This window comes from Phalacrocorax aristotelis, chromosome 4, assembly GCF_949628215.1.
Source record: "Phalacrocorax aristotelis chromosome 4, bGulAri2.1, whole genome shotgun sequence".
Taxonomy (NCBI): Eukaryota; Metazoa; Chordata; class Aves; order Suliformes; family Phalacrocoracidae; genus Phalacrocorax; species Phalacrocorax aristotelis.
The window spans coordinates 15,163,288-15,190,239 of record NC_134279.1 but is presented as its reverse complement, the minus strand read 5'-3'; the positions used below and the strand labels follow the sequence as shown (position 1 = coordinate 15,190,239).

The 26,952-nt window shown below is 42.2% G+C and overlaps 1 protein-coding gene across 4 annotated transcripts in view; it reads right to left on the bottom strand.

Moving 5' to 3' along the window:
• The window catches only part of AFF1 (ALF transcription elongation factor 1), a 132,968-nt gene that overhangs the window by 74,056 nt on the left and 31,960 nt on the right, over window positions 1-26,952 (bottom strand). For 2 of the 4 annotated variants that reach the window (XM_075090357.1, XM_075090359.1), the window contains exon 1: window positions 26,754-26,902. The exons of the other annotated variants lie outside the window; for them this stretch is intronic. In XM_075090357.1, the coding sequence (XP_074946458.1) occupies window positions 26,754-26,770 (17 nt within the window). In that variant the 5' untranslated portion in view covers window positions 26,771-26,902. Of the gene's footprint in view, window positions 1-26,753; window positions 26,903-26,952 lie in introns of those variants that run through there. 4 annotated transcript variants of the gene reach the window in all.

Genomic DNA, 26,952 nt, shown 5'->3' with positions numbered 1-26,952 from the left:
CTCTTTATCATGAGAAGCTACTGACCAACGTTTCTCAAGACTGAGAGACATATTCTTGTTTAATTTCAAGGCAAGACACATCACCCCCTAAAAAGATTAAACAGAAATGACAGGGATGCTCTGTAATAGCCTCGCTGCAGCGCCCTGGCTCTGCTGCTCTAAAAGTCTCCATAGAAAAATTGTCACCAATTTATACAGCCAGGATCACATCTACAAAGATTAAATATGCAGTTTCATTCATCAGCCCACCAACTTGAAAAGAAACATAGATAAACGCATGGCACAGGAAGTTACCAAGCATCACAGATGTGTTCGGCTTTCACACTGTATCACCTAAGCAGCTTGCCTGACAGTGACGGTAGGACAAGCAGATGGAAGGACAACATTAAAGTTAATAACAAACGGCATCAGAAATGCCTCGGCCCAACCTTTGCTTCCTTTCCTTTATGGAAACATCATCAAGTTGTGACTTGCTGGATATTTTTAAGTTCTGTTTCACATCAACATCTATTTCACAGAACATACACAATTTGAACAGAAACAAGTGACAAGAGGAAATCATACGGCAGAAGAGCAACAGATGGTCAACTATTTTCTGTGTCACCATCATCAACCAGCTTTGGTATATGCTTTCCAAAAATACATATATTCACTCTGGAGAAATACGAAGTGGAATTTGTTTTTCAAGTTTTTGCTTCCTCTAGCTCCCTCAACTCATCAAGCCTATCCAGCTCTGTTTACTGACTGTATGATAGCAGCATTAGACCACCAAGCAAGAGATCAAGGCCTCACAGCCCATCTGTACTTCCACAATGATTCTAAGAAACCTCCTGGCAAATATTTTTGAACAAAAATAATGTTCCAAGAAAATCCATTACTGTGGCAAGCTTTCCATCAAAACATAAAGATGATGCTGAATGCACCTCTTCCTATGTTTTAAATACACAGCCCTCTCGATTACTCCAAAAAAAAATTAAGTGGAGAATGTGTGGGTTGTTATAACAGGCAGCAGAGAACTTCCAGTTTGCTTAAGCAGAAGCTAAGTTGTTTTTTTCCTGGCAAAAGCCATTAGGCATCTTCTCATTCTGCCTCTTCCAGAGTAATCTTTGGGTTTAAATTCTTATTTATTAATTTCCTATTGATGTTGCCAAGTTTAAAAATATATTAATTACTCAGCCATTAAAAGGTTTTTGCTTCCTTTCAGCATCAATAGGCCTTTCTTCATCAAGCAGTTCCCAGGAGTAAGCCCGAACATTTCCTGAGAAGACCTGAGCCCCTGCAGCGCCCAGTGACTTTGGCAGGAATTGGGAACTCTCAGATGTTCATCAAACACTGCAAACCCTTCACAGAACTGAGCCTAAAACCCCCAAATACTCAAATGATTGTGCTTAAAAACACACCCCAGGATTCAGAGCGGTATTTCTCAGCCTATGGTCTACAAACCACTGAAGGCTCAGAAGAGGAAAGAGATTTGTGAAAAGATGCAAATAATTGATGGTAACAGTCTCTTCTCCGCCTACTTAAAAGAAGCAAAACAATCGAAAGGTTTATGACCTGGGTCTTCCCTCACGTACTGCAATATTTAAGATCTAATTTTTATGTAGTTGTAAATGAAAGCCATTATAGCAATATCGTACTAGGCAGGCCTCAGATTCTTTCAAAAAGGTGTGGCACTCTCCAGCCAGAAATTCTTCCAACAGTAGTGCTCCAAGCTGCACTGCTCCCCTAAGCAACAGGTCTATCCTATTCCTCCTCTTCTCCACAGTGGCAGCAGCTCTCACACCTCAGTCTCCACAGACACACCATTTACGCTAAAAGCAGAAAACATTTTGAGTGCAAGAGGCAAGAAAGCCTCCCAATTAATATATAAACACAAACAAACGACCCACTCCCTATGTGGTGAACCTCAGAGAGGCCAGAATACAGCATGCAAACAGAACCCAACAGCAGAAAGGTGTTCCCAACAAAAAGCAGCAGCTCATGCTGAGGGGCCAGCCTCACTTAACAGCCGCATACAGCAGCAACTTAGAAAACTTGGAAAAATGTGACAATTACTTCAGTTTATACAATCTTCACTTAGTTGTCTTCAATAACAGCACTTAACTATGTTGCCGTAGTTGAATCACCTGAACAAACCAAGTGGCAGTCTCTCCACTCGTGATGCTGCAGAAATGAAGTCTCTAAAGAAACACAGGCTTTCAACCTCACCCCATGTATGCTGATGTTAATGGAATGCTGTCAGAAAAGGTGTTAATTATAAGTTACACCGGGAACACGAAAGTTATCATTCTCCATTTAAATGCAAATATACTAGGAGGGCTTCTAAGAAGGTGTGGATGTGTGAAGTCTAATTACAAGGAGAGCAGACAAGGCGTTGGAACAATGATGAATTTAAGGCTTTGTTTGATCTGGATGTGGCAGGCAAAGGAGGAAATGTGAAAAATTTAAACCACCAGGTACGTACAATGAAAAATCCTGACCATTTTGCCTCTTAGAGACGAGGCGTTCTGTATACAGCAGCCTAATTCATCAGGATTTCCCCAAGCCAAGTAAGTGGTCTGACTGCCTTTCATCCCTGAAGGTACATATGTCTTTTTGGCTAGGAGAGTAAAGGTCTGCAACTAGACTGCTATTTCAGTAATTGAGTATGCACAGAAAGATTCAGACAAAGCTGCTGGTGTCTTGGCTGCCACACTGACGGAGCAGCTCTAGATACGTAGCCTAGTGCAGGACCACTCCCCAAGCTCCGAGCACCGCCCCCTCACAGCTGCACACCAAGCAGCCTTTGTTGTGGTGACCCAACTGTGACAAGACTGAGCTTACACGTGAGTACCTTTTGCAGACAAGAGGAGCCCATCCATGTCTCTTCTACCTTCACCAGCAAGGATTAAAAAGTTAGCCTGGTCAGGATGCAGACACATGCCCAAATGACTGGAGTTACTTTGCAGCAGCATCAGTGAAGAATGAGTTATTCTAAACTTCACTCTTTGTATGAAAATGGGAGACTTCAGTCTGCCACTAACACAGTTACACTCTTCTGGTGCATAGCTGAGCAAACATTTTCACATAGACCTGAGTGCCTCCAGAGGCGCTCCCACAGCGCACACTCAGACCCAAGACCAGTCTGGTTAAGCTCAGCTGGTACTTTGAGAAACGTACACCCACATCTCTCTGACAGCGTGTTACATCCTGGCTTTGTCTGAGAATCGGTCTGTTTGGAGAAACGGCATTCCCTGCTGAGCAGATCCTGCTCTAGCAGGGAAGGGACTCTGAGTCACCCACGATCACCCCAAGACCTGTCTGCAAAAAGGCCTGAGGAAACGATCACACAAACAGAGAAGACATTTACCCTTCAAAGGTACTTACATCATGCCTCCCTAGATCAAAGGCTGCTGGAAGTAAATACAAGGCCTTGGCACTATCAACAAATATATGGGGTGTAGCCTTTCTACCAGAATGTAAACTTTGGATCTGCTTGGAATTTTAGCTTAGAGAGAAAACATCTACCGTCAAAGCACAGGAAGAACAGATTTTAAAGGCCAGCCATGCTGTTCCTCTTGCTGCCCCCACAGTGGTCATGCAGCTAATTCAGATTCTTATCCCACTCCATTCAACTTCTCTTCTTTCAAGTGGTCCCACACTCACACCATTTCTAAGCACTTCACGCCCCCCTCCCAAAACCTGCTTCAGCAAGCAGGTTCATAAGCTATTCAGAAATCACTTCTTCAATTCAAAGACTCCTAGCGTAGCCTTCATTAAGCACCATCCATCACCACAGTGACTGCAGGATCACATTTGAGTTTCATCTATCATTCTTCTTTCTTCTGCATTTGTCTTGGCATCATCTTGCATTAGTTTAGGCCCCATTCTGACAAGCCTCAGATGTTATCTTCCTGATGGTTCATCTGTGCTGAGGCAAATTCCTTCCAATGTCAGCTTATTTTCCAATGAGAACAGTCATGCTGCATAACACAGCCTAGAGCATCTGCATTCACACCACCATCTTGAGTGCCTCTGCAGGACAGAGCAACCATCACCAACATTTCATCTTCCTTCTAAGCCCCAGCAGGTCCATCAGATGACCAGAAGACACAAGCTGCCTGGCTGAATCAAGCTAAGGGCAGCTGAGCTGAACCAGTTAGGAAACATTGTTGGTTCAAGGCCACAAAATGCTTTTCACATGAGCGGAACAGAACTTTTCATTGACATACCCGATGGCTGTAAATATCTTGGAAATTGCTATGCACAGACTTACTGTAGTAGCTCACACTCTTTGCATATACTATGTTGCTTTGCCTAAGAAACAGTCAGAAACAGGCAGATTCTGATGTTAAGTGGACAAGTAGGTAAAAGACATTGCTAAATAGGTTTGTTTAGTTTATAGAGGGGCATATACTTGGTGGATGGCTTTATATCCTTCCATTATTCTCCCTTCCCTTCTCCTATCCTGTAAAGCATGTTTCCTGAGTTGATAGTCTTTTTTTTTTTTTTAAAGAAACTCTGACTAACATGTGCTCATTATTCTAAGATAACAAAGCAAAAAATAATATTTTTTTTTTCAATAGAGCATACCTGGAGTCCTGTGTACACTTCTGGTCCCCACTATACAAAAAGGATGTGAACAGGCTGGAAGGGGTCCAGAGAAGGGCCACCAAGATGATCAAAGGGCTGGAAAGCTGCCATACGAGGATAGGCTGGGAGAACTGGGTTTGTTCAGCCTTGAGAAAAGGAGGCTTAGAGGGGATCTCATCACCATGTACCAGTACTTACTACAAAGAAGATGGAGACTCCCTTTTTACGTGGAGTCACATGGAGATGACAAGGTGGAATGGACACAAGTTGCTCTTGGGGAGATTCCGATTGGACACCAGAAGGAAATTTTTCACAGTGAGGACAGTCACCCATTGGAATAATCTCCCCAGGGAAGTGGTTGACTTGGCCACGTTGGATACCTTCAAGAGTCATCCGGACAGGGTGCTGGGCCATCTTGTCTAGACTGTGCTCTTCCTAGAAAGGCTGGAATAGATGACCCCTGAGGTCCCTTCCAACCTGTGACTCTGTGATAGTATGACAATCAACACAAGAATTCCATTGCTGTGGTTTTGGCTGGGATAGAGTTATTTTTTTTCCTAGCAGTTGGTATAGTGCTGTGTTTTGGATTTAGTATGAGAATAATGTTGACAACAGTGATGTTTTAGTTGTTAAGTACTGCTTACACTAGTCAAGGACTTTTTCAGCCTCCCATGCTCTGCCACGTGCACAAGAAATTGGGATGGGGCTCAGCCAAGAGAACTGATCCAAACTGGCCAAAGGGATATTCCGTATCATATGACATCATGGTCAGTATATTATGTGGGGGCAGTTGGCCGGGGGAAGCAGCAATTGTGGCCCAGGGACTGGCGGCATTGGTCAGTGCTGCTCAGAGGTTGTATCACTTGGGTTTTTTTCCCCCAGGTTTCACCTCTCTCTCTCTGTTTTCCTATTACTATTAAACTGTTCTTATCTCAACCCATGAGTTTTCTTAGTTTTGCTCTTCCAGTTCTCTTCCCCATCCCACTGGGGTGGGGGGAATGAGTGAGCAGCTGTGTGGTGCTTAGTTGCTGACTGGGGCTAAACCCCAACACCATTTACTTTTTTTTTCCTTCAAGAGAGTTTTGTGAAAAATGAGTGCAGAAAAAGGACTTGTATGCAGAAGGTACAGTCAATTTTGCATTTAAAATACTGCCCACCATAGGGTCATTTCTGACCAAATGCTTCATATGCACATGCACTGACATCTCATATAAAGCTATGCCCTGGTAGCAAGCTTTCCCCAGTTATGAACAACATATTATCAATAGCTATGGAAACTTATCCCTAAAAGCCTATGAGTCCCCTTTATCACAAAAAACAGCTACTCCTTTTTTTGTGTTTTTTACCTACCAAGTGCCACACACACTAAGATAGCAACCTTACTAGAACTTATACCATTGAAAATGAACATATTTCTACCTGCCTTCCTAAAGCCAGCAGATCTCCCCATGTAAACACTGTGGCATATTTCCAGATGAAAGCCCAGACTTCTAACAAATATTACACATTAAAAAAAATTGTCACAAAGCCCTCACTGAGTGTCACGCACACCTCTACAGAATTAATGCAAACATGACGTGAGGAAGTAGTAAGGAAATGAGGAAAAAGACTGGGAGAAGTAAGTCACAGAATTTTCTCCAGGGTTTCTTCTTCTAGAAGAATGCCAGATGTTGAGAAATATGCCAAAAAAAGTGTCAATGGGCAAGCGAGAAATTATCTCTAATGATGTGCTCTTGTTTTGATTTCCTCAGATAGAGAGGAAGAAACTAGAGACAGTTGAAAAACATATTGACACCAGGCACAGTCACTTTCCCGGGGTTGATCAGGCCAGATCTTGCTCCACCCAGTCTAAACATTACAATACAACATAGATACAAAGTAACTTTAAAAGGAAGTGACCTAGGATCAAATCTCACTAGGGAAAGTGTGTGTTTAAGTAACGACAGATGTACTGTAGTAACCCAGGGTTGCAAAAGAACTGTTGTCATAGTAGACAGCCTTCTGAAAAAGTAACCAGACTTCTACTTCAGTGTGATACCTGCAGTCTGATTTTGTTTAAAACTTACTGCAGTTAACGATAAATCTTCCTGTAGCCAGAGCTCAGCTTTTAAACCATCTGTTTGACATGCAAACTCATTGTGAACACAAGATCAAGATCTACTTCTCAGAAGTGACCTTTTCCCATTTTTATGGATTTAAAAGTCAAAGGTGGTCATATGGTCTCCCATCAACAAAAAGCAACCTCGTATTATTCCTAACTTGCCAGAGGGCAAGCGCAGGCATGCTGGCAGCAGGGTAACAAGCTACTGTGCATCAGCTGCTGTTTAAGTAACTGTGTTCTGTAGTACTAACCCTGCCTCTGCAGCATCTGGAGCTTGCTGCAAGGTGGTAGGTTTTTTTTCCCCTTGATGAAAATAGGTAAAGCACTCAGCAACTGCCATGAGTTAAGAATGTATAAATGAACTCAAATGTGGCCACATTAGAGCAGCACAGTGGCAACTTGTTTGGAAAAGTCAGTGTTCAGACAGTATAAGGGCAAGAAGAAAAATTAAGGTGAGCACACACAGAGACGCAGCTCGACACCACCTACTCTCCACCAGGATTACAGAACCCGCACTAACTCTCACCACTCGGTAACAGACTGCTCCGTCACATTATCCCCTCCCACAACGTTTCTCCCTCTTGATTATCTGCACGCCACTCATAACAAAAACAATCATGCACTCCTCCCATTTGTTTAAGTCAGCCTGAGATACATTAATATATCTAACTCAAGTGTTAGCTTACAAACCCCAGCTCAGGACAATTATGCGACTGAAGTAAAATCAGTGGAAGAGTGCCAAATCTCAAGTTTTGTCAAGTCTGGGTGGATCCTCTAGCACCCCGTACCTTCAGTGCACCACTTCAGCTATTATCTCTGTGCCAAACCTTTCTGTTACAGCTCTTTAAGTCAATTATATGAGTACAAGAACAGCGTAACTGCTATGTGGTAATCAGCAAGCCTTTCAGAGCAGGGATAGCCTTTTGCTGCATGCACGTGTGCACAACTGCCCAACACAGTAAGGAGGTGTTCCCCAGTGGAAATGCAGAGGCCATGACTGCAGTGTTTTATCAACTCAGCACTAGCAAAATATCACTGTTTCTAATGCTGACAAGGCATACTTGAATAGACAGAAGTGGTTATCAGCTGCTGTCCAATCAATCTGAAGGCTTTCTTCAGTAAAGTGCTGCATGAAATCTCCCACCACACACATCTGCCTCTGAATTCCTCCTCTCAGCAGCAGAAATTCAGCACCTCAGATGAACTGTTCCAGGTTTGCCTGGGGAAATGCATAGGGTAAAACCTACATGCTACCCTATATAAGACCTATCCTACCTGATCATTTGCTTTTGCCTTGAAATATTTTTTGTTGTTGTTATTGTTGTTCAGTACAATCAATTTATTGGTAACAGGTTTAAAGGCAGCAAGAGAGCCATGCATTCTTGGTAGCAATCTACAAAAAATTGAATGTAAAAATGAAATCAGGCTTCTGTTTCTTTAAAATAGGCTCCAAAAGAATGTCTTTTACCAGGACATCTTGGAGACCTGAGAGATTAGGTAAAAGGCTGTTACAAACTAATACTGATTGAGAAAGACACAATCAATCAAGGGATCAAAAAAAAACCCCAAAACCAGTTCTGCCTTTAATATTAATTTCCCAGACCTGTTTTAATTCATTTTAGACAACTACAAGATTTTGATTCACACACGTTTCCATCTTACTGACTGTAGGAAATGAAACCATGATTGCTTAGACCTACTGTTTCTTCACACCAACTGTCCAAACATTTTATCCCTGACCTAGCACAGAAGTATTCAGTAAAGCAAAGTCCAATGGTTCCCCCCAACCCAGTTGCTGTTTTCCCAAGGTCCTCGTAAAAATTATAAGCCTTTCAAAGAACCATCCCAATTAAAAGGTCTTAAGAAAAAAGTAGATTACAGCAAAGTAGAATAAATAAAATCTAAATTATATCAGTTATTACATTTCAGAAAAAACAATGTTTAATTTTAAATTTTATATTTTTCATAATTTCTAATAATTTTTTAATAATTTTGAAAGTTAAATCAAGGATTCAAGTCTTACAATCTCTTTCTTCCTCAGTTCTTCGCATATACATAAATGCTCACTGCAGGTGCAAGAAGTCAAATGCAATTAATTTCCTACTTTAAGACTACATTAAAATTATTCAAGCAGACATGCCTTTTGTTCACTGGTTGCATAGAACTGACTTCCTAAATGCTATTAAAAAAATTATTTTTCTCCACTACACCAACAAAGAACTGTAACAAGATATATAGTCAAAAAGAAACTGAAATGTTCAGTGAGCAGCTGCTTCATGTGTCTGCGTTTTAAAACTCTTCTCCCGTAATACTCCTCTGCACATAGCTAACATCCCTGTACATCCAGCCAAGTGAATATATCACTGGTTTTCCGTAGGAGCCTGCTATCAACTGACCTTGTCCATGCTCTGTGGAGCAGCTCAGAAGTCCATCAGCCATATTGCCATGCACTCCACAGATGCCACATCATACATCTATTGCCACACAGTGTATCACATCATTTCACATGCAGCTCAACTTCAGCACCATTTCTCCACAAAGAGCCCCTGCACACTCCCCGCACCATGTCATGCAGGTGGAGCACCAGTTTCAGCATTACTTCGTCCTGCTTTGCATGACACACAAATACATGCACATACATCACAACTTATCTTTTGTCAATTCTCCTCTTGAGGCAACAGAGCCATCCATACCACTGTAAAGCATGTAAGCCTGTTCCCTTAAACGCTTCCAAAAAAACCCTGTTTTTCAAAGACCTGATTTCAGCCTTTCCTAAATGCTGTCAGTCTGCAAGATTGGCAGCAAGACTGCTGCAGAGCCTGAGAGCCTTTCACCTTCTATTTCCTGCACAGTTGGAAGGGTCCTCCTTTCTACCCTCTACTACCATCCCAGCTGTGGGCTAAAGTGTACTCCTGAAGCCCTACAGCTTAACGCAAATAAAGCCCAACATAAAAAGGAATGTAACATCAGCCTTCGCATTTGTTCCTTTTGTGACTGCAAACCTGAAGCTGTTTAAAGAATAAACTACATATCAAATGCTATCAGTGGTTTCATTTGCTGTGATGCTTAACAAGAGCAAAACCTACACATACAAACATTTGAAACTGTCTCAAAAATATGAATATGTGCAATTCCGCTTCCTGAATCTTTAACCCCCTGCAACCTATTAAGCACATGAGTAAATCTATAGTATTTTGGGGGAAACATATTCTCTGTGTAAATCCTTCCCAAACAATTGACTAAATCAGACCTAATGTACTATGAACAGGAAAAGGACAGTACTGTAACTAATTTGAGATTAAGAAAAAATTAAAGAATATTAAAGACCTCAATTCTTTCATACTTTCATCAGAATTAGCAGCAAACAAATCATGCATGAATGAAAAGGTTTCCTATTCTTTTGAATTTCCACTTACATAACAAGCATGTACCCAGTAACAGGTTGGACAAGTCTTATCTGCATAGCAAGGACTAAGTAGGAACAGAAAGAGATTAGCAATGTTTGTAGAAAAGATCTGTTTATATGTTGAAAAGCCTATTTAAAAATATTTCCTGCAGTCTTTGCCAGGCTATAATTATTCCAGAAGTATTTCCTATTTTTTCCATCTACACACACAAGCACCTGTTAATTTTCCTATTGTCTGTAACTGTTGTTCAATTTTTTTTTTTTTTTTGAGGCACGCATGCTCTATATCTGAGTACCTCTCTATGCTGGAGTTTCAAACTGCATTTGAATCATTAGCCTGATGTCTATATAACAAAGCATGTCATTGTCATTCAAAAGGACTTGGAAAGCGTTCAAACTATGCAAGAGCAATAATCCATGACAGGGTGCATTAGGCAGGTACCGATGCGTGCCTAATGCACATTGCAAAGCATATGCCACTCCAAAATACCCTCTGAAATATCTTATCTTCCCTTTTTCCTGCTTTTTAAAAATACTTACATGCAGTTCATTTTACACAAGCTGTTACTTTTAGCAACTACAAAAAGCCACTCCCTTAAGAGAATAATAATTTAAAAGGCTACAAATACTTTTCCCCTTCAATTCTTAATACATTTATTCAACTTTTTCCTAATTTTGTGATTAAAAAAAAAAATATTATTTTCCTCACATCATCTGAACCTCTGTTTGAAAAGCTCCCATCTTTTCCCCAGTACTGGAAGCCAGATGAGAAACAGCAAACCACTCAGCTTTATCATCATTTGCAACACTTGCGTGCAGGCAGTGGGAACATCACACTCTGGCTCAGATCGAAAACAGCCAGCTCCAGTTCCCACGGGACAGGAGCAGTTTGGCAGCGCTAAGACCCACTGCAAACACTGGAAATCTCTCCTACTTGCTTGGTGCAGGCACAGTTCTTGCTCTGCATCTGTGCGCACCAGAGAAAGACAGAGTGCAAGAGGCACGTGGGATGTCCAAACATACAAAGAAAGGCTTGAGTGACAGAAGGGCTTCTGCAAGCACATGAAGTCAGGCCTTATTCTTAGGCAGCACAGGGGAAGCATGCAGTAAACCGTGGGAAAGGGTAGTACTGGTGGGAACCAGCAAGGACACTTCCAAAGCACTTACCTTGCCTCCCTGAGCAGCATGTACTCTTGGAGCACATAATCCGTGATAACCATGCTCTGTTGTGGAGAGCACGCAGCTGTACACCATATCAGCTGCCAGCTCAATACCGAGCTAGCCTTTTTTTACCTACTGCTGCCTAACCTAGGTGAGATATTCAACAGATGGACACAGCTTCTGTAAGGACTAACATGTCTTGAAAGGCTTGCAGCAGTACCAAAAAATGGTAACATCAATGTGCCTTTGAGTGCATCTCCTTTGCTGTTTAAAAACATTAGGGTTTTTTTGTGACAGCAAAAGCCATGATTTTTACAGGGAGGCACAGAGGGACAATGCATTTTCTAGCTGAAATGGCAAACCACTACATACCAGGAGTTATCTGCCAATAATTGGGCAATGTGCTGATTAATACTTTTTCTGGGTTGCCTAAGGACAGTGCATGCATGAGTATCTCACTGCTATTAATTAATTGCTCTTTGTGCATTTATCCTGGTAGAATTTACGTGCCCCACATAGTGAATACCCTGAATGAGGCAATTTCTACCTCCAAAAGCACTTAATATTGTCAGTTTATTTGTCCTGCTTAGCCTGATGCTCAGATTGGCAATAAATCATCGTTCTTAGCAGCTGAAGTGTTTAGCGTCTTTCATTCAATATTCTTTCCTCCCCACTGTCCCCCCTGCAAGTACAGTAATCGTGCTGAATAGTCATTTATAGCACTGCAATTAAGAGATTATTCCATTAGGCTTTGTATTTCTATCCGGTTTTACGTTTCCGTTAAAAGCACTTTGTTAAACCATTGAGCAACAAATGTAATACAACCATAGGAGTCTCAAGAGCAGATGCCTGTCAGGCAGAGCCCCTGTGAAGCCGCCCAGGAAGGGCAAGCGGTGCTCATGGGTCAACAGATACACCCTCCTCTCATGCTGGGTCCCTAAACCAGGGAGAGGACAGTTAGCATGACTACACATGGGCCAATGTGGAGTAAGTAATGGAGGAGCTGACTGCCTGCCAGGAGCTTGGGGGAAACCAGGGGAGAGTCACTGGCAAGGCACTCATGTGCGGTATGAGTTCCTCTGTAAACACGGCATCATTGCTTGTGCCTCTAAGAGCAGAGTAAGAAATGTCAAGGAAATTTTACTTCTGTGAAAAGTGACCACTTCCATCCCTTACATTTTAGTACACATGCAGGGCTCAGGCATCTCCAGCATTCGTGCAGCCTCAGTAAATAAATTACCACCAAGAAAAAATTACCACCAAGAAAAAATTACCACCAAGAAAAAATTACCACCAAGAAAAAATTACCACCAAGAAAAAATTACCACCAAGAAAAAATTACCACCAAGAAAAAATTACCACCAAGAAAAAATTACCACCAAGAAAAAATTACCACCAAGAAAAAATTACCACCAAGAAAAAATTACCACCAAGAAAAAATTACCACCAAGAAAAAATTACCACCAAGAAAAAATTACCACCAAGAAAAAATTACCACCAAGAAAAAATTACCACCAAGAAAAAATTACCACCAAGAAAAAATTACCACCAAGAAAAAATTACCACCAAGAAAAAATTACCACCAAGAAAAAATTACCACCAAGAAAAAATTACCACCAAGAAAACTGGACAATGATATATGTTTGCCATTTCTGTGGCAATTTCCCCTCATCCCCCATTTTAGTTTAGTGTTTCGTTTGGGGATTTCCCCCCCCCCCTTCTTTCTCCACAGCATAGCTCTGCTGCTCTTTCCAAAGTCCTTGCCCTCTGCCTGATCCATTCTAAGCCCACGAGAACTGGAGGTTACTAGTGAAAGCCCCCCTCTTCATCACATGCATGAAGTTTCAGCCCTTAGAAACTGTCAGTACCAGTGAAGCCCTTGCAAAGTAAACGGCTGTGACAAATGAGGAAGATGCTCTTCCTCAGACCTTGGCAGGAAGCACATGGAGCAAACAGATGTTAGATGTAACTCCAACAAATGAAAATCAGAGGGGAAGCTCAACTTTAGTTCCATTAAAAATATGCCAGTCTCAGCTATAAGAATGAACATACAGTCATATCACAGCAACTTTTCTTTCCTTCTTCAAGGAGCAAAACCTGACAGCCAACTGGTAAAAGGCAACTAGTCAAAGTACTTGTTAATTACATTACAGCTCTTCTATTTCATCGGCTTCCAGACGTATCATTTTGTTTCCAGTTATAACCTTCTAAGGAATTGGTATCTTTCCAAGACTGTTCTCAACCAGCTGTCCTTTTGTCCGGGGAAACTACCACTCTTAAAGGAAGTCACGTCTGCCTAGACAATAATGGCGGTGATTTTGTGCCAAGTTTGTGACCAAGGCTGGAAAATTACACCAAAGTGCTGCAGGAATACATAGGAGGAGTTTCACCAGGCATGTGCAGCATTTTGCCCACTCAATGGTGAACTCAGGACATCTTCCACGGATACATCACCTCTTCTAATAAAACCCATCAGAGCCTCTGCCCTTATGAGTATTTTCATGGTAACAACCACCAGCCTCGTCAAGTCCCTGTCCTCAATGCTATGGTGGCGACAGATGATTTGGAAGGAGAATGAATCAGCACCACCTCTTCCTGGGGTTCCTCTTCCCTGTCCCTCCCACGCATGCTCCTAATGACACTTATTCATCGCCCTGAGCATGCGGGCAGGAGGTCTGTGCTTTGCTCTCCAGAGGACCAAGCAGATACCCTACAGTAACCATTGTGTCAAACCTCTGAAGACTGTTTTAAATTCTTCCGTGCAGGCTACTGCATTTTCCCTCACCTCTGACTCTGTCTAGAGCTACAACCAGTGTGTCAAGTGTGGTAAGCCTCTTGAACAACCTGCTTCCAACCAGACAGCTTCCTGCGTCATCATGGGGACACGCTTCCTCTGGATTGCTCCATCTCTCTCTGTAGCCTCTTGCTGTCCCAGAGATTCATTAATGAAGCATCCACAAACATGATGAATAACAACTCCAGCACCAGCTAACACCCCAAATAACCCAAGTAACATCCAGCCAAGTCATCTGTAGAAAGCTAACTATTTTCAAGAAAGCACAAGCTGATCATAGGGATTTAGAATAACCTTTTTTCTTTTAAGCCAGAGGATAACTAAATCTCCCCTAAAATCTCAGCACACACTTTCCAATACATTCTGTATCTCTTCCACCTTACTCAATTGCTTAGTTGTCACAGTTACTAAACATGCAGCCACAAAAAAGTAGATGTTTTGCACAACAAACTTGTTATGCATAAGTGTTTCTGGAAGCCACTTGAAAAATGGGAGGAAGGAAAGAACCGAGAGAGTCGCTATTTCTACATTTTCCTGTTCCACCTGAAACTTTCCTTTTATCCATCCTCAGAACAACTCCTAGAATCCTCCTCAGCCAGCCTATTGTGCCTTAGAGTCCCACGTTTCTTCACTTAACACAACCCTGCTTAGAAATATGATGCTTGTAGCAGTACACAGAACAGAGAAAGAACAAAGGAAATGGTAAGGTTAATATCCCCCCCGCTCTCCACATCTCTCTCTCTCTCTGTCATGCACACATGTAGAAGTCATTCCTCAATTTCAAGCTGTGAATCAGGAACCCATTTTGAGCACCTGCTTATACAGACACACATGCAAAAACCATCCTCTGTGTGAAATCTCCAGGTCAAGAATTTATTCTGAGCACAAGCTCGTGCACAGCTCTTTAACAGGAATGCTTTCTTGAATTGGACTTGAAAGCTTAAAGCCAAAGGAAACTAGAAAAACAGATATTGGTCTAAATTCCTCCTTTCAAAGTAGTTCACTGCCTTATAATACACAGTTTAAGACTCTCAAAAGTTGTGGAAGGAATAGATCAGCTGGAACCGAGCGTGCATGCAGAAGGCTACAATTTGGCCCAGAATGAGACCAACAAAGAAAAACCCAGAGAAACCCATGAAATTCAGAGCAGCAGCTGTAACAACACCTTGCACGTACACCCTGCTGAGCCCTGGCGCATCGCCTTTTGCCACCGTCTCAGCTTCCAGCACGCCCTTGGCAGGCCAAACTCACAAAAGCCATTTCAACCCTCATCTGGTTTCCTACTTTCCACTGAAACTTCGCTGCATGTCAGCAAGATCCAAGATCTGTATCTAGTCAGAGCCCGCACCTCACTTGCGCCCACTCATCAAAGGGAAAGAGAAGAGGAAGGGGTGAAAGAATAGTTCAAGGACTTTCTAAGAAAACTACGTGACTTAAAGACATTCTAAACCCATCATATTAACCCCAGTGACTGCTGCTGGTTCTTCAGCCCTCATATTCTGGTTCTTGTGTGTTCAGAGGCTTCTCTAGGGAGAAGAAATAAGTGTTGAATAGACAAAACCAAATCATTATTTGCTTGGCAGATTACAGTACATAAACGGTCTTTAAAGATGTTACACTCAAGCAAACATAGCTTATATCAGTATCATCTGTACATTTCCATCATTAGGCTGAGAGGGTGGAGGACGGCCCTGCTTCAGGGAAGCAATTCTTTAAGAAGGAAACCATTAACTTGATATTTGATCAATGTACAAAGGAACAGGGAAGTAAAGAAGTAATTTTCCCAGTATTTCCACTGTCCATAAGTTGCATCCTTTGTCATCTGCCCCATGCATGACATCCCTCATCCACCAACTTAACAGCTAGAAAGCTGTAGGAAAAAATGAAAAGGAAGGCTAACACAGAAATCCATCAAAAGCAAAAGATGGGGCTGGAACACAAAACAGTTTTCTTCACAATACCTTCTTTTAGACATCATTTCTATCAGACTTTTTCAAGGGGGGAGGAATATTTTTAAACATGGCTGAGTTTTTCTTTTGCTATAGCTGAAAAAAGGACTTTTTCCTTCCCCTCCCCGCAGTTTTGGCTAGCCCAAATGATTACTGCCAAATCAGAAAGCTATAGGAATAAGCACTCTTAGGGCACACAACATACCATTTTCTATCGTGGAAACAGAACTGAATGCAAGACCCTTGACTGAGACACCACACACTCCATACATGTCTCTCTCCAAGTACAGGGCGGATACCAAGTCAGCTTAGGGGTAAGGACTGAAACAACTGTATTTGACCACAAAACAACACAAGGTTCAGCCCAATGGACGTAATGTCAACTAAATGGTCATTAGATTTAAAAATTAACCGAGATCACATCTGGTTTTAGAAGCATTACAGGACAGGTTGATTTTGTTGTTTTTGTGGTAGTGGGGTTTGGTTGTTTGTTTTCTCTTTTTTGGGGGGTCATGTGTTTTTTTTTTCATTGTTTTGGGGTGTTTTGTTTTGGTTTTAAACAGCACTGTTCCTAAGTTTTCATGTTAAATTTTCTTGCAAGTTGTTCAAACTAGTAAAACAACATCAAAACACACCAACACAGCTGCCAAAACAGAGCCTGAGCAGATTTTGGTTGCAATTATCAGATTATGTTATAATTACAAAGTGTTTTCATTTAAGAATTACAGAAGGACGTTTCTGGCTGTGAAACACAGTGCTAGACTACATCAGCTGTCTACATTGTAAAAGAAAGGAAAAGCAATAGTCCCTCCTCCAAAGACACACAAAAAAGGGATGTGTGATGAAAGAAACCCATCTACTCTAGGTCAGTTCATTCAGTTTACACACTTTCCAAATCATTAGGAACCAGACTGATTAACGCATTTAAGTAACAGAAGATCCAGCTTGGAAGCCAAGTTTTAATGTTATCATTTCTGCAGACTGACATTTTCCTCCATTCACTTTAATCCATTGTGGTCCTACTTGTGCAGAGTTACACCGTCCATGCACCACAGCACCAAGCAACAACACTATGCTATGCTCAGCAACATGCTAAAATAGGTACAGAAATTCCAGTTTGGGGCGGTCTCATTTTGGTTCACTCAGAACCAAGGTTGAGGTCATCCTATTTATCCACCATGAGTTTGAAGCTAGTCTGGAAGAAGGAGGGAACAACTTTAACAAAAAGTTAAGGGCATCTGCAGAGGAAACGTCTAATGTTTGCTAAAAAAAAAAAACCCAAAACAAAACCCAAAACTCTTCTTTCTTCTTCTTTCCCATGTTAAATTCTTCATCCCAAACCGGCTAGGCTGCCTTGTAGGCACAATTCCACGTATCTGCATAGGTCTTTGCTAAAAAATGTGTCTCCAGCACAGTTTATTCTCTCAAAAAAGGCTGCGGTCTGTAGGTAAAATGTATAACTACTCACAATCAAACTTTATGCACACCTTTGTACTCAGAGAAATTAATTTTTTTAAGATATGAATTTAAGCTAGTAACTTTCCCTTCAGCTGTTCTTGTTAATGGTTCCCTAGTAAGCTACAACACTGCTCAATACAAACATTGGTATCCTGCTAAGAAAGTAAAGCTTGTTTTTCTCCCAAAATGAAACTTGTTGAATGATATGCTAAAAATAAGCATTTTTTCCATAGGTAACTCATGGAAAAAACACTAATACCTGTTATAGCTAGATGGCACATATTTACAGCATTATTAGTGTCATCCATGTTCTCTTCCTGCTTTTTTACTTGCTATTTCTTGATTACATTATACCATCTGACTTACAAACGCTGAGTTTTCCCAGCAGGGAAGAATTTCTGCCAGCTCCTTTATATATCACATCGTTTTTATCCCGATAGCTTGATGACATTAAAAATCCCCTATACCTAAAAGAACAAAAGCTATACAGGTATTCCTTTATTAGCACATGCTTCTATGTCTGGGAGTATGGGTGCCATTTTTCTTACAGTTAAATTAAGAGAACTGCAAGGGAAAGCTTTGTGGCACTTAATTCACTGAATGACCAAAGTATTTTTTTCAAAGGTGATACTCTGACTTACTGAATTTTTCCAAGTTAGCCAATTTACGAATTTTTTTTGGTCCATTCTTTTTAATGCCTCAGTGTATGAGTCAACTGCTTTTCATGCAGAACGCAACAGGAAAAATCCCCTGTGTCTCTGAATACCACATCTCATTATTATGGTGTTTCTAAAAGCAGATTAGTCTTTCTCAAAGAACAGAACACAACTCTACCTATTTTTCTGTCTCTCCCCAATTTGGGCAATTACACAGAATTTTCTTAAGCTCTAGCCTAGTAGTTTTTTTACTCCTGTAGTCCATTACACAGAACCAGGTATTTCCTTTTAGGAGTGTAGGAGTGTCACAAACACTAGCTAAGCAAAGAAAGCCTATTATTACTTCGCTGAAGCCAGCCCATGTAAAATGGATAGGGGTTTGCAAACAGACAAAGATCTTTAATGGTGTTCCAGAACCTCGGCAAAGTGATAACATTCCCTTTAAATATTAAGAGACTTGTTCATCTTGTTTCCAGAATAAAAGTTATAGAATGTCATGTGTTAAACCAGAAACCCAAAAGGAAACCCGACACTTCATATATTTAAACATTTTTGAGACCCAGAGCATCTAAACAAGTTGAAAATCATGAGCTTTCAAAAATGAATGTGCATAAAACATACAGACACAAGAAAAAAAACCCATATGAACTCCACATGCTTCTGAATTGGTGGAATTAAAGCTTTAAAACTGGATAACTATTTCTGAAGTGCGAAGCACTACTTCAAGTACTGCCAAGCTTCCTATCAGCCTGCAAAAGATACAACTGTGGGGAAAGCATCCTACAGCAAAGCTCCCTCTCCAGACTGTGATGTAGCTCAGATCTGGGAGCCCATCAGGCAAGATCACCCTGCAGCACAGACTGAGAATTAACTGCAAGCCGGGCTGCGACTGAAGTTTACAAGTGGGCCTGGCTTTCTGGTAGCAAATACTGAAGAGAGGCACAAGTGAGAAAACAGCAAACAGGCTAAGCACAACCAGGTATCACGCTGGTAAAGGCAGGCTCCAAAACAGCCTCTCCAAGAAGGGGGATGAGTTTTATTTCTCATGTGCTAACGCAGGCAGTAACCACAGTTTAGCACAAGAATCACAAGAGACAATGTGGTACAAAGTCTCAAGTATCATTATGTTACTTCTAGTGACTGCTCTCCATTCCCCCCATTCCCACCTCCCCAAACAAGTACCAGAACCAAATGCAATCACTTCACTCGCACAGTGAAGATACAACACAAGGGTTTAAAAAAAAAAAAAAAAAAAGGAAGAGTAGCCGTACAAATTACTTTTGCCAAAGGACACCCAGCAGGAACAGAGAAGTAACTGCATTCCTCGTGTCAGACTATACTGCACCAGTAATGGAAAAAAATAGTCTCTCCAAAGGAGGCACATACTATGAACCTAGTGATTTATGTGTGAGGCATCTTCATTTTTCTATCTATATAAACCACAGAGGTTCTACTGGGTTTTTTTAATTTATATTGATGGACAATTCTAGAAGTAAGTTTAAAAACAACATTAAAAGGTGGGTGTAACATTTCAGTAAAATTAAAGAGAGACTTTCAGGCTGGACTACAGGAAACACCATGGTCCCATAGGACAGAGATGGGTTTTTTTTTTCACCAATTAAGAGCTGGACAAAGCAGACTATCCCACTACAAGGGGTCTGCAGGGTCTCAGCAAAGAAGGGACACATGGTGGTCCAGAAGAGCTCTTCAGCCAACACAGCTTACATCCACCATCCCCCATACCCATCCCCCCAGAAACCATATGCCAAAAGAAGCAGCCTGATTCACCGCTATCATGGAGTTTACACTAACCTTTGGCCAACACAGTTATCTCACCTCTGCAGTATATTTGCTGCCTGTACTTTTAGCTATGCCTGCAAAACTTCTCAGGGTAAACAAGGCCTCGAAGCTGCAGTCAGTGACAGACAGACATGGTAGCCATCAGGGATGGGGGCCTCTAGGTAATGGCCGCTCCCAGTCATTAAAAAAAACAAGCAAACCTCCCTGCTCTGCAGCTCAGCTAGCCCACGCTATCTTTCTGTTAGCATAGGTTATTTCAGCCATGGTATGAAGAAATAGGTCCCTAGACTGACAGCCTGTTCCCAGCAGAACCACAGGCTTACTAGCACCAGGAAAACAACTTTTACTAGAACAGCCTGTTCTGCTGAGGATTGTGGAGTCAGGGAAAAGAGGAGCATTTCACCAAAGCACTTCTAAACTGCCAGGATATTCCTTGTCTTCAAACTAGGATGTTTTTTCCAAAACAGCCTACTGGGGGAAGAGGATTCTTGAGAAATAGCTGCAGACCAGTTATGAGGGAGAGTTTCTAAACTATACTTGCAAAGATGAATTATCTTGATAATATCTTTTTAAGCACAATCTAACAAACTGCAGAAGCACAAGGATACTGAAAGCAATTTCTTACCATATGCCTACAACTCTCCAAAGATGTAAGCATCCCTTTACCGCTATACATTTTAATAATTCCTTTCAATTTCAGATGCTAGCAGATACCCTTATTTCACTCTCTCACATAACTCACAGATACACCAGATGCTGAACGAGACTCTGCCATGAAGGAGCTGTTCATACATCGATGAATACATCATTTGCTGCTTATAGATTACACAGTATATGGTATTCTAAGCAAAAAAAAAAAATATGTATAGAATAAAAATACTCCATATGCTTGTGAGTTTGCTCTTTTGTTTCTTTTTTAAAAGGGCTTCTGCTGTACTCTTCCTGCTTACGTTTTGGTGAACTGGGGGTAGGGGTATTTTTGTTGGTTGCTGTGCTTTGTTGCTTTTTTGTTGTTGTTTTTTGTTGCTTTTTTTTCTACAAGTACAAAAATGAAACTCACATTTTTTACAGTTCTGAGAATGAGTCTCAGAATCTGTTACCTCTGAGGTTAAACATTAACAATTTGCTTGTTGAACTTCCTTTAAAAATTAAAGCAGGGATATTTTTTTCTCTTAACCTGACAGGTAGCACTGAAAAAACAACACTAAAGGAAAATTTTAAAAGTCACTGGTACAATAAAGACTCAGTACAACTAAAAATTACAACTCTATACACTAAACAATATCTAAACCTAAACTAATCCAGAAGACTAACATCTTCATGAAACATATGGCAGCTGTGATGAAGGTTGCCTATTCAAACCTGCCTAGACACCTCAGCTTGACAATGCTGAAAACACTACTAATTTTAGCAGAGCGCCTCCTCAAATGCAGTTTTGTGCCCACACACCTGCTTTTTCTCCCTGTCTGCCACCTCTCCATCCCCTACAAGAATAAGGCAGCAAAAGAAATGCACTGCTTAAACCTGTGCAATAAAATAAGGTGATCACCAATTTCTGCAGTGTACAAGGGAGCTGGCAGCTAGCTCTGCCAAATGCAGCCAGCTGAAAGACATGTGGGAAGGATTCTGTCTCTCACTGCTTTCCACAGCTGCTTGACTCTACAGATCTAGAATGTAACTTCTCTTCCCCAAATTGCCCGTGAATATGCAACTGTGGAAAATCTGCTTATAGCACATGCAGTAGCTCGCCCATTTCTCATAAAAGCATTCTGCTGGAGCAATGCAGCTCTATCTTATACCACCTATGAAAATGTTGCATTTTGGAGCAGTATCTGCCCCAGCCAGTTGCTCCACCCCAGCCAGTGCTACGTGTGTCTTCTCATTTTTATCATGGACACAGATGAACTGCAGAAGCCAAAACTGCAGAACATAACGTAGGCAGTACTTCTTTTACTATAACATACCACAGGGAAAAAAATCTCCACGCTGTGTTCAAGTCTGAACAGGATGTGTGGGGTGGTTTTTTTTGTGTTTTGGTTTGGGTTTTTTTTGAGGCTCAGGCATCTCCACATTAAAGTAACTTGTTCACCATGCTGCTCTCAAGCTAGGCAGTAAACCAGCCTCTGGGCCTCTGACCAACCTGCACCTGAGCCAGGTCTTACGAGGACACCCTGCACTCAGTGGAGAACTCTTTCTCACTTCACTGCAGTCCGCCTCATGAAGAACAATGTCTTCGTAGCATTCCTATGTACTTTACTGAGACAGCTTTTCTATATTTTAAAGGCATTTAAAAGCTTCATGCCATCATTCACTATGACTACGCTCAGAAGGAAAGAGCTAAGGAGAACTTATACAGCTCATTAAAAGGCTTGTTTCCTGCTATTCATACTGCATCTTGCAGTTGACTAGCAAATTGTTTTCTCATAAAAAGCAGTGAGAAGATGCCTCTTTCTACAATTCAGATTCAGGCCCATGAAAATTATGTGATCTAAGGAAATGTTCCCTTCTATACCAGCTCAAGTATACCATGACAATAGTATTTCAGAGTTTTCAAGGGCCTGTTACAACTTGGAACCCGCACTGAAAAAAAAATAAACCACCAACCAACCAAACACCAAAACAAAAAAAAAACCAGCCAAAACAAAGCCACACACAAAACCCAGCAAACCTACTTGAAAAATCCACCTCCCTGTGCTCTCTTCTCTGTGGGGAAGCTTCAGCCGCAGGCCTGCCCCAAACCAACAGACCCCAGGCTCAGAAAGTAACTCTGAGCTGAAAATCCCCAGCAGCCCACAAAACGTGCTATAATGGATCAGCTGGCATTTTATTCTGGAGAAAACAGAGTTGTGTTTCTACAAGCAGAGCTGGCAGCAGTGTACAAGGAAAAACAACAGGGGTTCACAGGATATTTTAGCTTTCAATAGACAGGTAAAATCCAACAAGACATTGTTTCAGCCAGCCCTCCTTCACCTACCTCAGCTGACTGGAATGCAGCATCACCAATACTGGCATTTGCCTGTATCAACAGGACCCATGAAACAAACAAGTTATGAAATATGTCTTTAGATCTGGCCTGGAAAGCTGTGAAATGACATGGAATGAAATCAAATGGCATCATTCAACATAGCCTCTCCTCAGGGAAAAGCCTCAGCCTTCAGAAGAAACTGTTTTTCTGCATTTATCATGTTTTAAATGCAGATATAGCCACATTTTAATTTCTGCACAGCACCACCTTCTTTTTCTACCGAAATGAGTGGTACAGCCTTGTTTCAAGGCTCTTCTGGGTTTAGCTGGTACGACTTGGCTTTAGAGGGCAGAAACAGAGGGCTTCCCAGATTGCTATCCATCACTACCCTTCCCTGCAGGACTGACTCAGGATAAAGAGCAAGGTGAGACCAGCGGGGATGCTAGCACAACACTCAGATTTCATGTTGCTCTGACTGTACTACTGCATTCACCTATGTACAAAGATTAGGAAATTGCATTCACTCTGCATACCTACAATCATACAAATCATGACCACTTTGAATGGCAAGTTATATGACAATTGGAAATTCTTAGCATCCATAACAACAAAATATTTACTTATCCACCAATTTTAAATAAGTGTAACCGACAAGGTTAGTGGATCCCAACCAGCCTGAGAAAAGCAGCCTACATCTTCAAAAAAGCAGCTGTACACCTGAAGATCCTCAGCTTGCAATTGGTGCAGCAGAGCACACATTTTAATGAAGAAGGAAGCAGAAGAGAGACGGGGTCCACCACTCAGTTAAAGAGCCATATCCTCATGCCTCACTGATCACTGGTAGTAGCTGGTAGTGAGCGCAGGTGCCAGTCTGTCCCACACACCTCCTAGGGGTCCTGTGGTATCTCAGAGCAGCTGAACAGCATGTCATGAATATCACACCACATTTAACAGGAAAGTAAACTTGTCCTCATTCAGATCAATTCTGCTTCTGCTCATACATTCCTGAATATACCATAAAAACCTGACACAAGCCCTGTTGACCAGGGACACTACAGGCATCAGATCATCCACCCGTTCCAGAAGTGAGTGCATAGAAAGCTACAACTGCAAACCTACGGCTCAACCAGCAGCTTAACAAAAAAAAAAAAAATCTCCATCATACACAAAACAATGCTAACTGGAAGATAGTTTCTCCACCTAATGGCTCTAGATATAAGCTTTCTACGTCAGCCATTGGTAGAAGCTGATCATTCTCAAACTGCTGAAATAAAGCATACCCAACTCACCACATAATTATTTCTTAAGATTTATTATTTAAAAAAACGTTATGGCATCCATTAGCTCATCGGTTTCTCAATCGTCACTATTACAGTTTTTAAAATGCTGAAGAGCAGCAACCAGCATGTTTCATCACCTTCTTTTCCTTACCCTTCTACCCCTTGAATAGTGAAACCCAAATGCCAGGTGAGCTGCTCAGGATCACAGCACTTAAGCTACAGAGAGGATGCAGGATTTTCTTGTTACCAAACAAGCACCATCCCCAATGTCACATCCCTTTCACTAGCTGCAACATACAGCATGTGAGAAATAGCAAACCCAAGCAGATGGAGGAGTGCCCAAAGGCCTCACACAGAGTGATACCCAAAATGCTACAGTGCCCTGTATCATACCAATGCATCAGTAATTTACCGAACTTGCAGAAACTGGTTGTATTTTTCACAAAGAAGAAATGCACACCAAAAGCTCACCCACATCTTTTGTCAGCTACCTAGCAGAGTAAACCCTCTGACACGTTTTGGCAAATGAATTCTGGAGACATGTGGCCTCTTAGTCCCACGCAGTACAACTCCAATTATTTACTATTAATATTAATTCATCCTTCACTGTTTAATAAAAGCTTCTGCACACCCACAAAGCACAAATCTCTTGGACTGAGATGGATACCCCTGCTGACCTGTGCCGCCAAAACAGAAATACCACAAGCACCAGGTTTTCTGGCAAATGTAACCTCTCTCCTGCAAGAGATTAATTTCTGCTGCTCATATTCACTCCTACTCTCTTAAATGTCTTAAAACGAGTAATGATGAGAGACTTTAACACTGATCTTCAAGCATACAGAGATTACCTTCTTACTCACTATGCTGAAATGCTCTGACGCTGTTTTAGAGCTTCAGCACCTCATAGCATCCTGACAAAAGCAAAAGCCAATGCACACGAAGGAGAAGGGAGGGTACAGACTGGCGGGTGCACATCTTGTCTCTATGTCTGTCTCAAACAGTAGCTGTGTGGCACGGTCCTGACCTTTCACCTGCCCTGCAGCACTCAGCCCCATGGACCCAGCCCTTGGTCCATTCTCCTCAATCTCAGTTTGAGCCACTCAATGTATAAAACTTTATCCTCTGCACCAGGCACCTTACAGGTTAGGGATGTGGTTCGCCAACCCCAATGCCCGCCTTGCCCTTTCTCAGCCAGTATGTTGAGGCTGGGGGCTACTGCTGGGACCCAGCTCCCATGTGCCCTCCTGCCACCCAAGAAAATGGCTGTGTGACCTCTGAGACATCAAGCGTGTCCCTGGCCTCGGAGCCAAGCCAAACTGCAAAAGGCCAGCCAGCAGCAGTAAGATTTATGCTGTATCCTCTCTTAGCATGCAGACCTATTACAGCAACGTGCTGATAATGCAGGCCAGTAAATCATGCGAATAAGTGATCGTACAAAGGAAAAAAAGATGCTGAAAAAAATAAACCTTTGCCTTTTTGTTAAGCACGCCCAGTCTCCCCACATGCAGAGAGAGCAGGCAGTCGGAGCTAAAGAGTTCAGCTGTTAACGAAGCAATCAATCTTCCCGTCCTTCCTCCCCAAACCTCAGGGCTCTGTCATTTTGCAGTTTGTAATTTAAAGCCAACTCTTGGCTTCAAACCTGCAGAAAAGCACCACTGTGAAGACAGAAGATACACTGCGAGTGCCAAACTTCTGTGTAGGATATGCCACCATTTTTAAACCACCCCCCACCCCTCCGGAGGAAAGGGGAGCAGGGGAGCTTGTTTGGTATGGGACTACAGACCGAAAAGAGGAGTTTCTCTCTCCGGCATTTCTGAAACGCCCATTAAAGCATCGTAAAAGCTAACAGGCATTTAACAGGTACCTTAAATAGCACTGCTTCATCAAGTACTGTGACTTAAGAAAAGCTGCCTCCCCCATGCTGAGTGCGAAATTTACTTTAGACAGGATGCCCCCCCCCCAGCAGGTAAGAAGTAATTTTTAAAAAAAACCACAGTTGAAAAGTATTTAACCAAGACTGGTGCATTTGCTTGAATTTTGCTCCCTGACAGCAACTACATTGGATCACTCTTTTTCATACTCTTCTCCACAACCATTTTCTAGCCTCCCAGCCACCCAGCAGGTCTGCACACAAGCAGACACAACCCGCTTCCATTCCACACAGCCAGCTCTCCCATCCAACCAAACACAGACCATTTACCTTCCAAATATTGCCGTAAGCAATCACAGAAGCCTGTTTACACTAGGCTGGTTACAGGAGGGGAAAAACCCCACACAAACAACAGGCAAGTCCACAAGGGAGAAGGAGATCAGTTTCAGCACGCTATTAACTTGTCGGATAGGGAGAGATTTGACAGGGAGCAATTAAGACTTTATTTTTCCTGTTAAAAGAAAATTTATGCTGGGAGGAGGCAGCGGACACTTCAATGAACAGAACACTCGAACTAAGCCCACCCAGGACGTGCTTCCACACACATTTCTGCGGAACGCAGCGCGCAAATCAACAGCGGACGGTGCCCGAAAAGGACCGCGGGCATCCCCCACCGCACCGGGCTATGAAGAGCCCTCAGTGAAATCCACCAGCAGCGGTAAAAGTTATTTAATGCCGTACCTCGACTGGGCAGCCATCGCAAAGCTTACGCTGCCAAGCGTCCTCTCTCCATGAGCTCTTTCCCAGCGCTCCAGGCTCTACCCCCCTGCCAAAGCCTTCTCTCCCATTTGCCGGCCAGCCGGCCGCCCCGCCGCCCGCCCTCCCGCTCCGGCGTCACTGCGCCGCCCGCGCCCCCGCCGCCCGCGCCCGGGCCACCCGC